The sequence below is a fragment of the Pan troglodytes genome, chromosome 5 (genome assembly GCF_028858775.2).
Source record: "Pan troglodytes isolate AG18354 chromosome 5, NHGRI_mPanTro3-v2.0_pri, whole genome shotgun sequence".
Classification (NCBI taxonomy): domain Eukaryota; kingdom Metazoa; phylum Chordata; class Mammalia; order Primates; family Hominidae; genus Pan; species Pan troglodytes.
The window spans coordinates 139,221,605-139,234,155 of record NC_072403.2 but is presented as its reverse complement, the minus strand read 5'-3'; the positions used below and the strand labels follow the sequence as shown (position 1 = coordinate 139,234,155).

General features: G+C 38.4%; 1 protein-coding gene across 9 annotated transcripts in view; it reads left to right on the top strand.

Moving 5' to 3' along the window:
- The first annotated feature begins 1,100 nt into the window (after positions 1–1,100).
- Positions 1,101–12,551, top strand: part of ECHDC1 (ethylmalonyl-CoA decarboxylase 1) — a 55,867-nt gene continuing 44,416 nt past the window's right edge. For 2 of the 9 annotated variants that reach the window (XM_063812025.1, XM_063812020.1), the window contains exon 1: positions 2,394–2,787. Coding sequence is in view for 2 of the 9 variants with exons in the window: in XM_009451756.5 (XP_009450031.1) it covers positions 3,387–3,402 (16 nt within the window). In the remaining 7 variants the exon portion in view is untranslated. 9 annotated transcript variants of the gene reach the window in all.

The following is a 12,551-nucleotide window of genomic DNA, read 5'->3' as shown; positions in this document are numbered from 1 at the left end:
ATTACAGGTGTGAGCCACTGTGCCTGGCTGAGCATTTTTTCATATATTTGTTAGTCATCATCATGTTTTCTTTTGAGAAATGTCCATTCAGGCCTTTTGCTCATTTTTAAATTGGATTTTTTTTTTTTTTTTTTTTTTTTTGGCTATTGAGTTGACTTCTTCATATACTCTGGATATTAACCCTTTGTCAGATATATAGTTTGCAAATATTTTCTCCCATTCTGCAGGCTGTCTTTTCACTCCGTTGATTATACATATTATGTATTTACTTATCTTTCATTGTCCACCTACCCCACTATATAGAGTTTAACTTGGATATTTTCCCAAAGTGTTAAAAAGAAAGATGGAAAATGGGAGCCAGAAATAGAAAGCCCACTTAGTACTACAGTTATTACTGAGAAAGAAGAATGAAAGTTATTACTGAAAAATAAAACTGAAGAAACCTCTCAGATGGGCCTGGTGCCTGGGTCCATGGGGACAAAAGTGGAACATCAGTCAAGCAGTCTAGTCTGGTGCTGGGGAAGACCTAAAGCCTGATTCTTCAGAGGCCATCATGGAGGCTGGGTTTGTGGGTGGTAGCCTGTAGGCTAGGCCCTCTGGGGTAGTTCTGGTGCCAGGGTCTACTGGGGTAGACTTGGACCTTGGGTTTGTTGGAGCAGGCCTGGAACCTGGGTTCACTGGAACCTGGGGCTGTAGGGACCAGCAGTCAGTGGACCTAAAGCCTATATCCACTGGTGCCAACCTGGAGACTGAGGTTGTAGGGACCAACCTGGTGTTGGAGCCTGGTGCCTGAAACTATGGGGACCAACATGGGGAATGGAGTGGGCATAGATCTAGGCGCCATGGAGATTAGCCTAGCATTGGGGTGATCTTGGAGTCTCAGTGAAATGGCTCAGTGATCTTGGAGTCTCATTTTATAACAAACTAGAATTAAATACAGTACTTCTAATAATGACTTCTTCCAATTAGTCCAAACTGGGATCCCACTTATTCCCTATCATACACATCTCCGTACCGTAAAACTATCCTTCCTGCTCGGCGCGTTGGCACATTCTGTTCCTCCGACTAGAATATTCCCTGTACTTATTCAAATCATACCTATGACCACTGCAGAACTCCAGGAACATGACCATCCCATCTAAACCCCTGCGTTCAGAGACTTGACCAAACTCTAGCAAGCTTTAGCAGCATAAGGCCCTGTGCCCAGGGCGACTGCCTCAGAAAGCTTAACTACGTGATGTAACCAGCACACAACTGATGATAGGTCTCTGACATCCCTTTCTTAGAACGTTTACTAAAGGGCTTGCAATTGTAAAGACTTATTTCTTGCCACTCAGAAGTTCTCTCTCAAGGACCAGAGAGTCATTCCTTTGAAATGTAATCAAGAAGGATAAAATCCTCCGTAGGAGGATAGAATCCTGCGGTAACTGTTAAAACACGCGCACACACAAACACACAGCTGGCCTAATCACATTTACACTAACAACTCTGTAGGTTCACTTTCTCTACTGAGCGCCCGCATATCCCCTTTCTCCTTTTAAAACGTCCCTTTAAAAATGCCCAGATGATCTCTGCACGAATCGAAATAGAGCTCAGCTCTTTCCTGTCAGTAGTTAACTGAATGTTTTCACCGCTTTAACGTCCAGCTGCGCTTATCTTTGACATCGACTACCTAAGGTCTACCTTTAGTCCCACGACTCTGACAAAATGATCTCAATATTGGTGTAAAATCACCTCCCCTTTCAAGGGTCTTCCAAAGCACTTCCTGTCTGCGGCATACAAAATGTATTGGCACGGAATTTTAAGCTTACTGAGCTTTATAAACACGTCACATTCACACATTCAAGACACACACTGGATATTCGGATAAAAACAAACAAACAAAAAACTGGCTAAATACCCATTCCCCTCAATAACTTGGATAAGATACCTAAAAAATGTCGACCTTCGGTACCTTTCTGTCCTCTCCCCTCTCGCTATTTGCCTACACTGGCTTCTTCACCTCCACTTTTTCTCACGTTTATCGGAGCGAAAACAAGCACGGTTCGGCAGCCTCCTTTCCCAGCCCTACCTTTGTGCTGCAAAAGCGAAAATTCAAAAGCCAAGTACAATAGGAGACCGCCCACCCTGGCTCCCTCGTGACACGAGGGAGCGCGAAGCGGAGGGCGCCTCGCGGCAGGAGCGGGATTTCCGGGGTCACGGGAACCGGCAGAGGAACGGGATAAAGTTCCCGGAGAAAGGAAAGGGGAGCGTGGGATAGTAAAAGAGAAGACGCGGAGAAGAGGAGAGGACCTACAAGAACGGAGGACAGGGGCGCACGATGGTCCCGGGGGGAGCGGAAACAAAGGCACGCAAAACGGAAAAGCGTGTGTAGGGGAGCGGAAAAGGAAGTCACCACCGTGGCCTGCGACGGTAAGTGGTCGTAAGGGTTGGTCTTAACGCTTCAGTTTAGTGTTGTCAGTGGGAGAATCCTAAAATGTCGCCGTGGAATGGACTGTACCGCTCGCTTCTCCAAACGTGTCCCAGACGGCGAGCCTCGCCGGCTCCGCGGCTTGTCCCTTGCAAGCGCCGCGCAGGCCTGCCCCCCGCTGGACGTGGAGACGCAATGCCGAGCGCCACGGGCCGGCTGTGCGCCGGGCGGGGAAAGAGGGCGAGGGGAAGAGATGAATCGGTCTTCCCAGAGCGCGCCGCGAGGTCGCGAGATTACACTTTAAAAAGCATGAGGAGGCTTGCTTTCTACATGCTGATTTAATTTCGGAATACATTCGAGGCCCTGTGCTAAGTTAGGTAATGTTCCCTGTGACCTCTATAATTGTCTTTTATGTATAAGTTGTCTTGCTTAACTAAAACTTTTCTTACTTGTATCGTGCAGCCAACTTTTCAAGAACGAAAGATGAGCAGCTCCTTTCTGGTAGAGGTTCTTTCATTGGAGAATTTTTGAGCTACAATAATCCTTTTAACGCTGCGCACACATACAGGGATTACACGTGTAGGGGATTAAAAACACAGTTAAGTTATAGGTTGAAGGGGCTGTTAAGGACTTCAGGCAACATTAAATCAACACTCAGTTCTTTGCTCTGTCCCACATCTGGGCTCCTGTATAGCAGTTGTTGCTCTAGGTGCTAGAGGTATGCAGAGGAACTGGACAAGGGCAAGGAAAACAAAGGGCTCCTTCTTTAGAAGAGCTAGCATTCTCTTGGAACAGACAAGCTTGTGGTGAGAAGTATATTTGTGAAATCTACGAGGGGAGGGAGCAGCGCAGTAATAGAACGGGTGATCCTTTCTTGATTTCTTATTGGGTTCTGGCCTGAAAGGCGGCTGTATAATCAGCGGGGATTCCTGCAATGATTAACATTCCAGGAAGGGAAGCCAGCCTGTGAAGAAGCATGGCATTGAAACAGGGTGAGTTGTGAGGTTGGAGAGTTGATTTGTGGCCAGATTCTTAAGCCCCTGTTTAGTCTTAAGAATATTATCTTTAGGCACTGCAAATGCCCTCTTGCAGCTAAGACTAATGGGAAGAACTGGTTAAAAAACTAATTACAGCAAAGAGTGAGTGAGAGTGGTGATGAGAGATACAGATGTTGTGAGAGCAGACAATAAGGGGACTTTATGTAGTCCTATGTTAGAGGAGATGATTTGAAGTTACTCTGAGGAAGACAAAAATGTAACAGGTAGATCGCATATGCGAAAGCTTGAGATGGCGAAAAAATCAAAAGGATTTCAGGAACTGAAAGTTGTGCATTTTGACTGTGTGAGGGAGAGAGTTGTGGGTGGCATGTAATGAACCTTGAAAGGTAGTTTATGTTATGACAGCCTACAACCGAATCAGAACTTTTACAAACAGGCGATATACAGACAGTCTGAAATCAAATGCTTCTGATTTCTATTACGTGCTCTAGGCTAATTGTTTTCTTTTTAAGTATGAGTTTGCGTTAGTCTTCTGGATTTAGTGATTACAGTATAAGGTGAAACAGGTAAAGGCTTTTAGAGAACATCTCACTTATTTCCTGTGCACTAAAGGGAAACAGATCACCTTTGCAGAACTTGAAAAAAATGGGAAGTGCGACCTTTGATCTCAGATGGACTTTCTTTCCTCTTTTCAGTGGCTTGGTAGTGAGCTTGTTCAGCTCCACTGAATCTTCTTTGCGGTGGGGCTGCAAGACTTCCTGCATGGCAAGTTTTAAACATAAGTTTTACCCTGAAGAAAGCTTATAAAATTGTAAATGCTTCAGAACCTTTTCATCTTCCTGTGATTCTGGAAGAAATCCAAAATAAACCAATCGTTTAACTACATGCTTCTACAGAACCTGAATCTTAAGCTTTGTTCACTTTATACTATTAGATACTATAGTAGGTTAATAATGACTGACACCTTGTCATCTCATCACTGAGCTTTTGTCTAAGATAGTCTCTGAATTTAGAACTGGGACGAAAGTGTACATAATAGGCTATTATAAAATTTTTAGAATTGGATTTCTAAACTTGGGGTCAGTGAATCTAGCAGGCTTAAGCAGTGTTCTCAGGTTTTTCTGGCACAGACAAGGAATATAAGAGGAGGAGAGAAAAGGAGAGACAGTAGTGGGAGGGAATAGAATGAGAGAAGAGAGAAAATATGGAATTAATAGAGAAAGGATACATGAAGTATTACAAGATTTTCTTGGAAAAATTGGCATTTCAGTGATGGATCAAAGATGTCTAATGAGGCAAAATACTACTATTACTTAAATATTTAATGTTTTAAAGATTTGAGGATAAAAGGATATAGATCTGATGGCATTCATACTAATTGCTGTAGTGTTGATGTTGGAGAGAGGGGTAATGTATCAAGACAGAGCAGACAGACCCTTTACAATGAGAGCAGAAGATATGTTGTTTACTGATTCTACTTTCCCACAAAATGCTAATGCTTTTATAAGTCCCTCCTCCTTATTTTCTAGATTAACTCCTTGTTTCTTCCTCTAAACAGAGGATTATGGAAGACAGGCAAAAAAAGAAAAAAACTTTTAAAGGAACCATCTAAGTCCTTATCAAGTTTCTTTAGCACTTTTATTCTAAAGTTATCAAGGTGGAAATTGTGGCCTCTGCCCCACATGTATCTGCTTCATTGGGTTGTATCTTCATACCTGATTAACGGCATATTCTAGGCAAAAGCAAGACCCTAGGCATGCTATGTTTGGCTCTGAATATGTAGGCCTCCCAGGTTTATTAGCTGAACTGGTACATGACCTTGACAGCTTATTTTCCCTAGACTAGAAGCATTCCTAAGGAACCCTGAGCTCTAGGCTATTTGGCCTTCTTAGAATGGGACACTTCCCAAATTGAAGGCAGCCCTAGGTTGCAGAGAGGAGAGAGGAGGGAGAAAGGGAGAGAGGGAGAAAGCAAGTTCCCTTCATCCTCAGTAAATAGAATGAAGAAGGGAAGGACACAGTGAGTCAAGTCTTATCTCAATACCTACTGGGTAAATTGCCTCTCATTCTGAGAAAGTTATAGAAAATGCATCAGGTTATCCTTAACTCACACCTAACAGTCTTGTGAGAAAATCTGTTCAAATAGTTAAAGTAGGAAGAATACTACTAACTAGACCCTTACACGATATGTATTATATGTAGATATGTAGAATGACTTTGTATTGTCTATTAACCTCATTTCTTAAAAAGTGTCAATATTTTTATTAGTGATCCAATAGAGATTATGTTGCATATAAACCCATTTTGTAAATATGAATAAAACCAGACAAGGAGCTCTTGCCTTCCCTTTCTGAAGAGGAGCAGAGATTCCTCAGCTAGGAGTGATGGAGAAGGTGTGGCTCTTTGGCAAGCTGACCAGAGGCCAGTGAAAGATTATTTATTTATTTGGCTGACTATGATACCCTCACTTGTAGCCACACCCCCTGGGTTTGCATTTTTTAAAAACCCCAACAGTGAAATAGTTCTTTTTTCTTTTTCTTTCTTTCTTTCTTTCTTTCTTTTTTTTTTTTTTTTTTTTTTTTTTTTGAGACAGAGTCTCTTGCTCTGTCACCATGGCTGGAGTGCAGTGATGTGATCTTGGCTCACTGCAATTTCCGTTTCCTGGGTTCAAGTTATTCTCCTGCCTCAGCCTCCTGAGTAACTAGGATTAGAGGTGTGTGCCACTACACCTGGCTGATTTTTGTATTTTTAGTAGAGACGGGGTTTCGCCATGTTGGCCAGGCTGGTCTCAAACTCCTGACCTCAGGCGATATGCCCACTTTGGTCTCCTAGAGTGCTGGGATTACAGGCGTAAGCCACCGCACCTGGCCTGAAATAGTTCTTTTTTTCTTATTTTGTAAATATAGATATTATCTTTAGTTTAGAAAATGATGACTAGGTACCATAATACCTATATAGTAATAACCACATTATGTGTCATTTAGTTCCACAAAAATTTAATGTAAAATTCTGCGTTAAGAGCTGTAAGATGCAGTCCCTGTCCTGATCACCCCTAAAATGCTACAGCTTATCTCGTATGTACCTTTCTGTTATGTTTTCTGGTTGTGCATGATTTTTTAAGAAATATCATTACCTTTAATAAGGACCTTTGCTTAGCTGCCAGACTTGTCAACAAAGAAATTTCAGATATCTATAGGCTGTAATTATTGTTAGTGGCTACTGATGCAATATGTAAAGTAGAGGTCTGAAGAAACTAGTTTTGCAACTGGCAGTTTAGGAGATTGGAAGGAATTCCTGAACAGGACATCTGTCAATATTTGGAATGATACTCTTCTATTTAAAAAGAAAAAGTTTCCTGAGAAGTAAATGTAGCACACATACCTAGAGAGTAAAATGTATAAGATGAATTTAAAGAACAACAACAAAAGAAATAACAGTGGATGCATTATCTAGGTTAAGAAATAGAACGTACCCGTATTTTGAAACTTAACTTTTTCAGTACTGGTTAGGTGACTCAACTGGTATTTTTCTTCATTCATCACATCTGTGTTTCTTTTCTTTCTGGCCAAATGCAATGTAACATAAATTTCAACTCAGTGAACAAAAGTCATTTGTTATAGAAGTAATATATAGCTGTGAAACACTAGTATTGCACTGTTTCATAACCATAAAAATTCTGGTTACACATATGTAGGATAATTCTGGTTTTATATGTATGTATGTGAGTATATACATTTGATATTTACTTTACTCCCTAGCAGAGCTGGTATGTTGCTTGATTTTGGTTGTGCTTCTGCTTAGAATTTTAAAAATTAGAAAGAAGGGCAATAAAGCATCATAATTCCATGCACTGATTTAATGTTATTGGATTCATTTGTACCTAAAGAAAATCCTTAGACTACATGATAAAGGTTTACCGGTGGAAAAAAAAAAGATATCCTTTTATGAAGTTAAGATTATACATTAAATTTAATGGAACTCTCTAGTAGAGCTCAATAAAAGGAGATACTTTGCTCTATTTTCAATTAGATATTTGAGTTATTTTTGCTTTATGTGTGCATATTTTGTTTCTCTGACAAAACTGAAAACTTTTAAAGATGCTTTCTCTCTGAAATCGCTAACAATGGGGTGATCACTAATAGGAATTCAGTAAATAGCCATTGAATTGCTACAGAACTACCTCTTACCAAATGCTCTTAACATATGCATATATGTCTATACACTTGGATCCCATTTCTTGGCCAGAAAAGTCTACATATAAATGTAAATTTAATGGTCCATATGCCAAGAAACTAATAACTGTTTTTATTTCTGAGAATGCAGCTAAATGTCTACTTACCTACTTTAAATAATCCAATGAAGAATACCATCCTGTTTGAAAATATTTGTCTTAATTGCTAATCCAGTTACTATGTTTTTAAAAATTTGCCTTTAAAAAAGTAAAGAAAGCTTCAGAATTCATTTTGAATGATATATTTTGGTATATTTTCCTATTTTTCTCACAGACTTTGACCACTGAACTTCGGTCTAAGGGTAGTGAAAGGGGAGGTGAAACAGAAAGAATAATGGTTGAGTATGGGAGGGTTATGATTATGAATGGAGATTACAAACATAAATACATCCTGTCATGAGAATATAGGTGTTGTTGATGCGAACAGTCAAACTCTGAATATTTTAAGAGATTTATTCTGAGCCAAATATGAGTGACCATGGCCTGTGACACAGCCCTCAGGTCCTGAGAACATGTGCCCAAGGTGGCTGGGGTACAACTTGGTTTTACATATTTTAGGAAGGCATGAAACATCAATCAAATACATTTAAGAAATACATTGGTTTGGTTCAGAAAGGAGGGACAACTTAAAGCGGGGGTGCTTCCAGGGTATAGGTAAATTTAAACTTTCTGGTTGACATTTTGTTGAGTTTGTCTAAAGACCTGGGATCCATAGAAAGGAATGTTCAGGTTAAAGATAAAGGATTGTGGAGACCAAGTTTTTTTGTGCAGAGGAATCTCTCAGCAGACTTCAGAGAGAGCAGGTTGTAAAATGTTTCTTATCAGACCTAGAAGGGTGCTTGGCTCTTAGTTGATTATCTCCTGGATCTGGAAAGAAAGGAAGGAAAACAAAGCGGGAAGGGGAGGCTCTGTAGAATGTGGATTTTTCCCACAAGAAACTTCGCAGGGCAATTTCAGGGTATGGCAAGGAAATGTATTTAGGAGTTAAATATTTTCTTCTTGTCTTAGAATGTTATGCCAGAGTCAGATTGAAAAGTAAGTCACAATATATAGGGTTATATAAAACCCATCTGATGAGAATTTATGGTTTGTAGGGCATGACTCCCCAGACCCCTTAGGTGGGAATTTGGGCAAGATTAAAAAATCAGAGCTTAGTCCTCAGTGTGGTTAACCAATTTGTTTCAAGCCCCATTGCTTGGCATTTCTCAATAAAGTCTGAAATTTTTAGTTTAAGTTGCTTCCACTAGCTAAGAGATTTTGAGGCAACTTGATATTTACATTTGAGTGATAACTTAGAAAGTGTCTAAAATCCTTGGTGTTTTTTTCATAACCACTTCACACTTTGTAATTGGTAACATTTTATTTGTAAAGCTTTCCCCCGCTTCCATTTTCCGTAGACTTGAATTTTCTATGCTTATCACTTTATTTCTCCTTCAGGGTAAAATATTTAAAAATACAGTTCTGTGTGCCTTAGAGCAAGAAAACTCTCAACCACAGAATTTGTCCTTGCCCAGGAAAGTTTTGCTTTCCAGTTAAAGAGAGAGTTTATTTGACCAGGATAGCTCATTTTCTAATAATGGTAGATAACTAATGGTAATAATTTCAGAAATACTTCCTTTCCATAGACAGAACTTTTACTTCCCTTTGGGAAAGCAGGGAAATGCTTTGAACCAGACTGCAGTTTTGGGTAATGGAGCTATATAAGGGAAAGAGATAAGTTAAATATGGGGAATAATATTCAGTGAATGAAAATAATATTTGCAGGAACATTATTTCAAATGAATCATTTGTTTAAAATTAAATAATCTATTATTTAAGTATATGGCAGTAATTTTTGGCATTTAAAAATTTTATTTAGTTTCACAGTATCCTCTCATTCTTCTACATGCCCGGTAATTTTATGTAGTACTGGTAAAGTACCTATTATTGCACTAAATTAGGTGGTGAGAACATCTGTGATATAAACTTTCATTCTGCCTTTATTGTGTCACTAAACATTTCCATGTTCTAATTAGATTCTTTTATTTTGAAGTTTATTTTAAAAATCTTGCAGGGTCCCTTGAGTTAACTGAAAATATCCTAGAATGTTGCAAAATCATGTTTGATCATTGTTCCCTCTAGCTTTCTAGTTCTTCAGGAGGCCTTAGATACCTTAAAATCTGTTAATACCATAGAATCAGTTAATACCGTATCATTTTCTAATTTGACAGAACAGGTGATGGGATGGAAGGATGTCTCATAAGTTATACTGCATGAGTTTTGGAAAAGAAGTATGGAATTGCCAATAGATGAAGACATTAAAGTATTGAAAATACTAAATATTTAGATATTTTGCAACTTGTAACATTTGACCACTTTCCTTATTAGTTGCTTATTAGTTTTGTATATCACATTGACCCAAACCTTATTAATCACAATTCATTAAGTAGGTCACCCAGTGCTTTCATTATTCTTTATTCAGTAACCATAGCTGCTGGCAACTGGTGACTTTTTTGATGGGAGGGAGGGAGGATACAAAGAAAGACGATAACAGATTTGAAATTAAGGGAAAGAATAAAGTTATGACAGTTAAAAGCAGGTCCTATCAAAGATTTATGATGGCAAGTTAGAACATCTTTTTTTGCTTGGAAAAATAACATCAAGTTTTTATTCTTAGATACCATTTTTTAAGATGACAAGCACCCCGCTACTTTTTTTGTCAAACTCTAAAATATAATGCATTAGGTCACAATTTATCTGAGTTACACTTCAGTCTCCTTGAGGAGATTTAAGAAAGGTCTTGGTATCTTCAATATTGTAGTTATAAGCCACCTTAGTTGGTAAAGTTTTGAAATACTGTTCTCAAGTTTTTGAAATATATGAGTTTGAGGGGATTACATCCCACTGTGTGTTCAGGTAAGTATTCATTGGAAACACTTTGGTAAAAATGTCACTTGAAGGCCATGTGACTTAAAGTGGAAACCAGATACTGTATTGTAACTTTTATATGTTCTCTGTCAGTTTCTGATACCATTTTATAACTCACATATTAGATACATTTTTAAAGCTATAAAACAAGTTTGTGGCATTCCTTTTGGCTGCCTGATGAGTTATTTTTTTTACTTGCCTACATTCTCCCTCATTAACTATTAAGTAAGTACCTTTTATGTATTAAGTACTGTAGCCACTAGTGACACAAAGTATGTACCTCAGAATACTCTCAGGAAGCATCCTTCCAACTGAGAAAAACAAATGAAAAATTGAAATGATTTGAGGAATGTGTTAAAATGGAACATTATTGCAGTATACTGAGCTGGGATAAATAAAGGGAGTGATTATCTTTACTTGGGGAATCACTTTTAGGTGGAAATATAGAAATTCAGTTTTTAAAAATGATTGGGGATTTACCAGGTTAATGAGGGAGGAAAGAACAATATAGGGGAGAAGCAATAATATAAAATAGCATGGTAAATTTGTGGGACTCTGGTTATTTGGTGTTCTGTATTGATTGTGTAGAGATATCAGAAGAGAAGAGATTCAGGATTTAGGTAAGAATTTAAAAAAAGGTTTGGACTTGATCCTTTTGGTAGACAGCTACTGAGAAACCTTAAATTTGAAATGTCCTGATTGGATTATAATCATATCCACATTACTCTAAAGAACAGTATGCTACTAATTGGTGACTGTTATATTAATCCAGATTATATGTAATGAAGTTTGAACTATATTAGTAATAGGAGAGGGAAAGATCAGAAGGAAGAAACCATTTTGGAGGGCCATTGCATACGGACCTCCAAATAGTGGTAGAGAAGGAGACTGGGTTGATTTAGAGGTTTTCTGGCATAGATTACAGGGTTGATGATACAATGAATAGTTCAGGGAAAGAAGAAGGAGTAATGGGTTTTACGTGAAGTATGAGTTCAGGATTAAATAATGATTTTGAGAAGCCTATGATAAATCTAGAAATGAGGGGTAAGGGATTGCATTTCTGTTAGGCAATACTAAGGAGTACAGGCATAAGGGCTGAATTAGAGATAGAAATGTGAGATTCATGTCTTGTAGGTTTTAGGAAAGTTGTGAGCAGAAGAATAAAAGATCTCTAACAAATTAATAAAAAGGCAAATAAATAGAAATAATGGGCAAAAAGCTTGCACAGGAACTTCACAAAAGATGATATGCAAATGACCAATAAGCATAAGAAAATGGGGTTTATCTTCGTTAGACATTATAGAAACACAAAATGAAACCGCACTAAGATACCATCCACTAGAATGCCTAAAATAGAAAAAACAAAGAAGAAGTGATACTTGTGGAGCAACTGGAGCTTTCACTGCCTGTGGGAATATACATTTGTATAGCTATTTTAAAAAACTGACAGTATATTCTAAGGTTGAACAAATGCATACATTATAACTGGTGGTATACTGGTAAATGTGTGTGTGTGTGTGTGTGTGTGTGTGTGTGTGTGTGTGTGTGTGTAAGAGAAAGAGAGCATGATTGATATGTCATGTAGTCCCATCATGGTCAATTTCAAGCTACTGATAGTTTAAAGAACCAACTTGCAAAATAAATGTTTAATCATCAGTGTAGACTGGGCCGCAGCACACCAACCCAACAATTTCATTCCTAGATACATACCCATCAGACATGGGTATGTATTGATCAAAAGACACATGCTAAAATGTTCATAACTACTCTATAGTCATACCAAAAGCTAGAAATAATCCAAATGTCTATTAAGATTAGAATAGATAAATTGTGGTATATTTATATAATATGTGAAAGGAAAATAGATCTCAAGACCCCAAAATCACTAAGAAAAGGGAAAAGTCAAGCTGGGAACTACATCAGGCAAACCTAACTCCTATATTATTCCTAAATAAGATGGCTGAAAAGATAAAAGAGCTACATACCTCCTTCCCAGTTTGTCCATA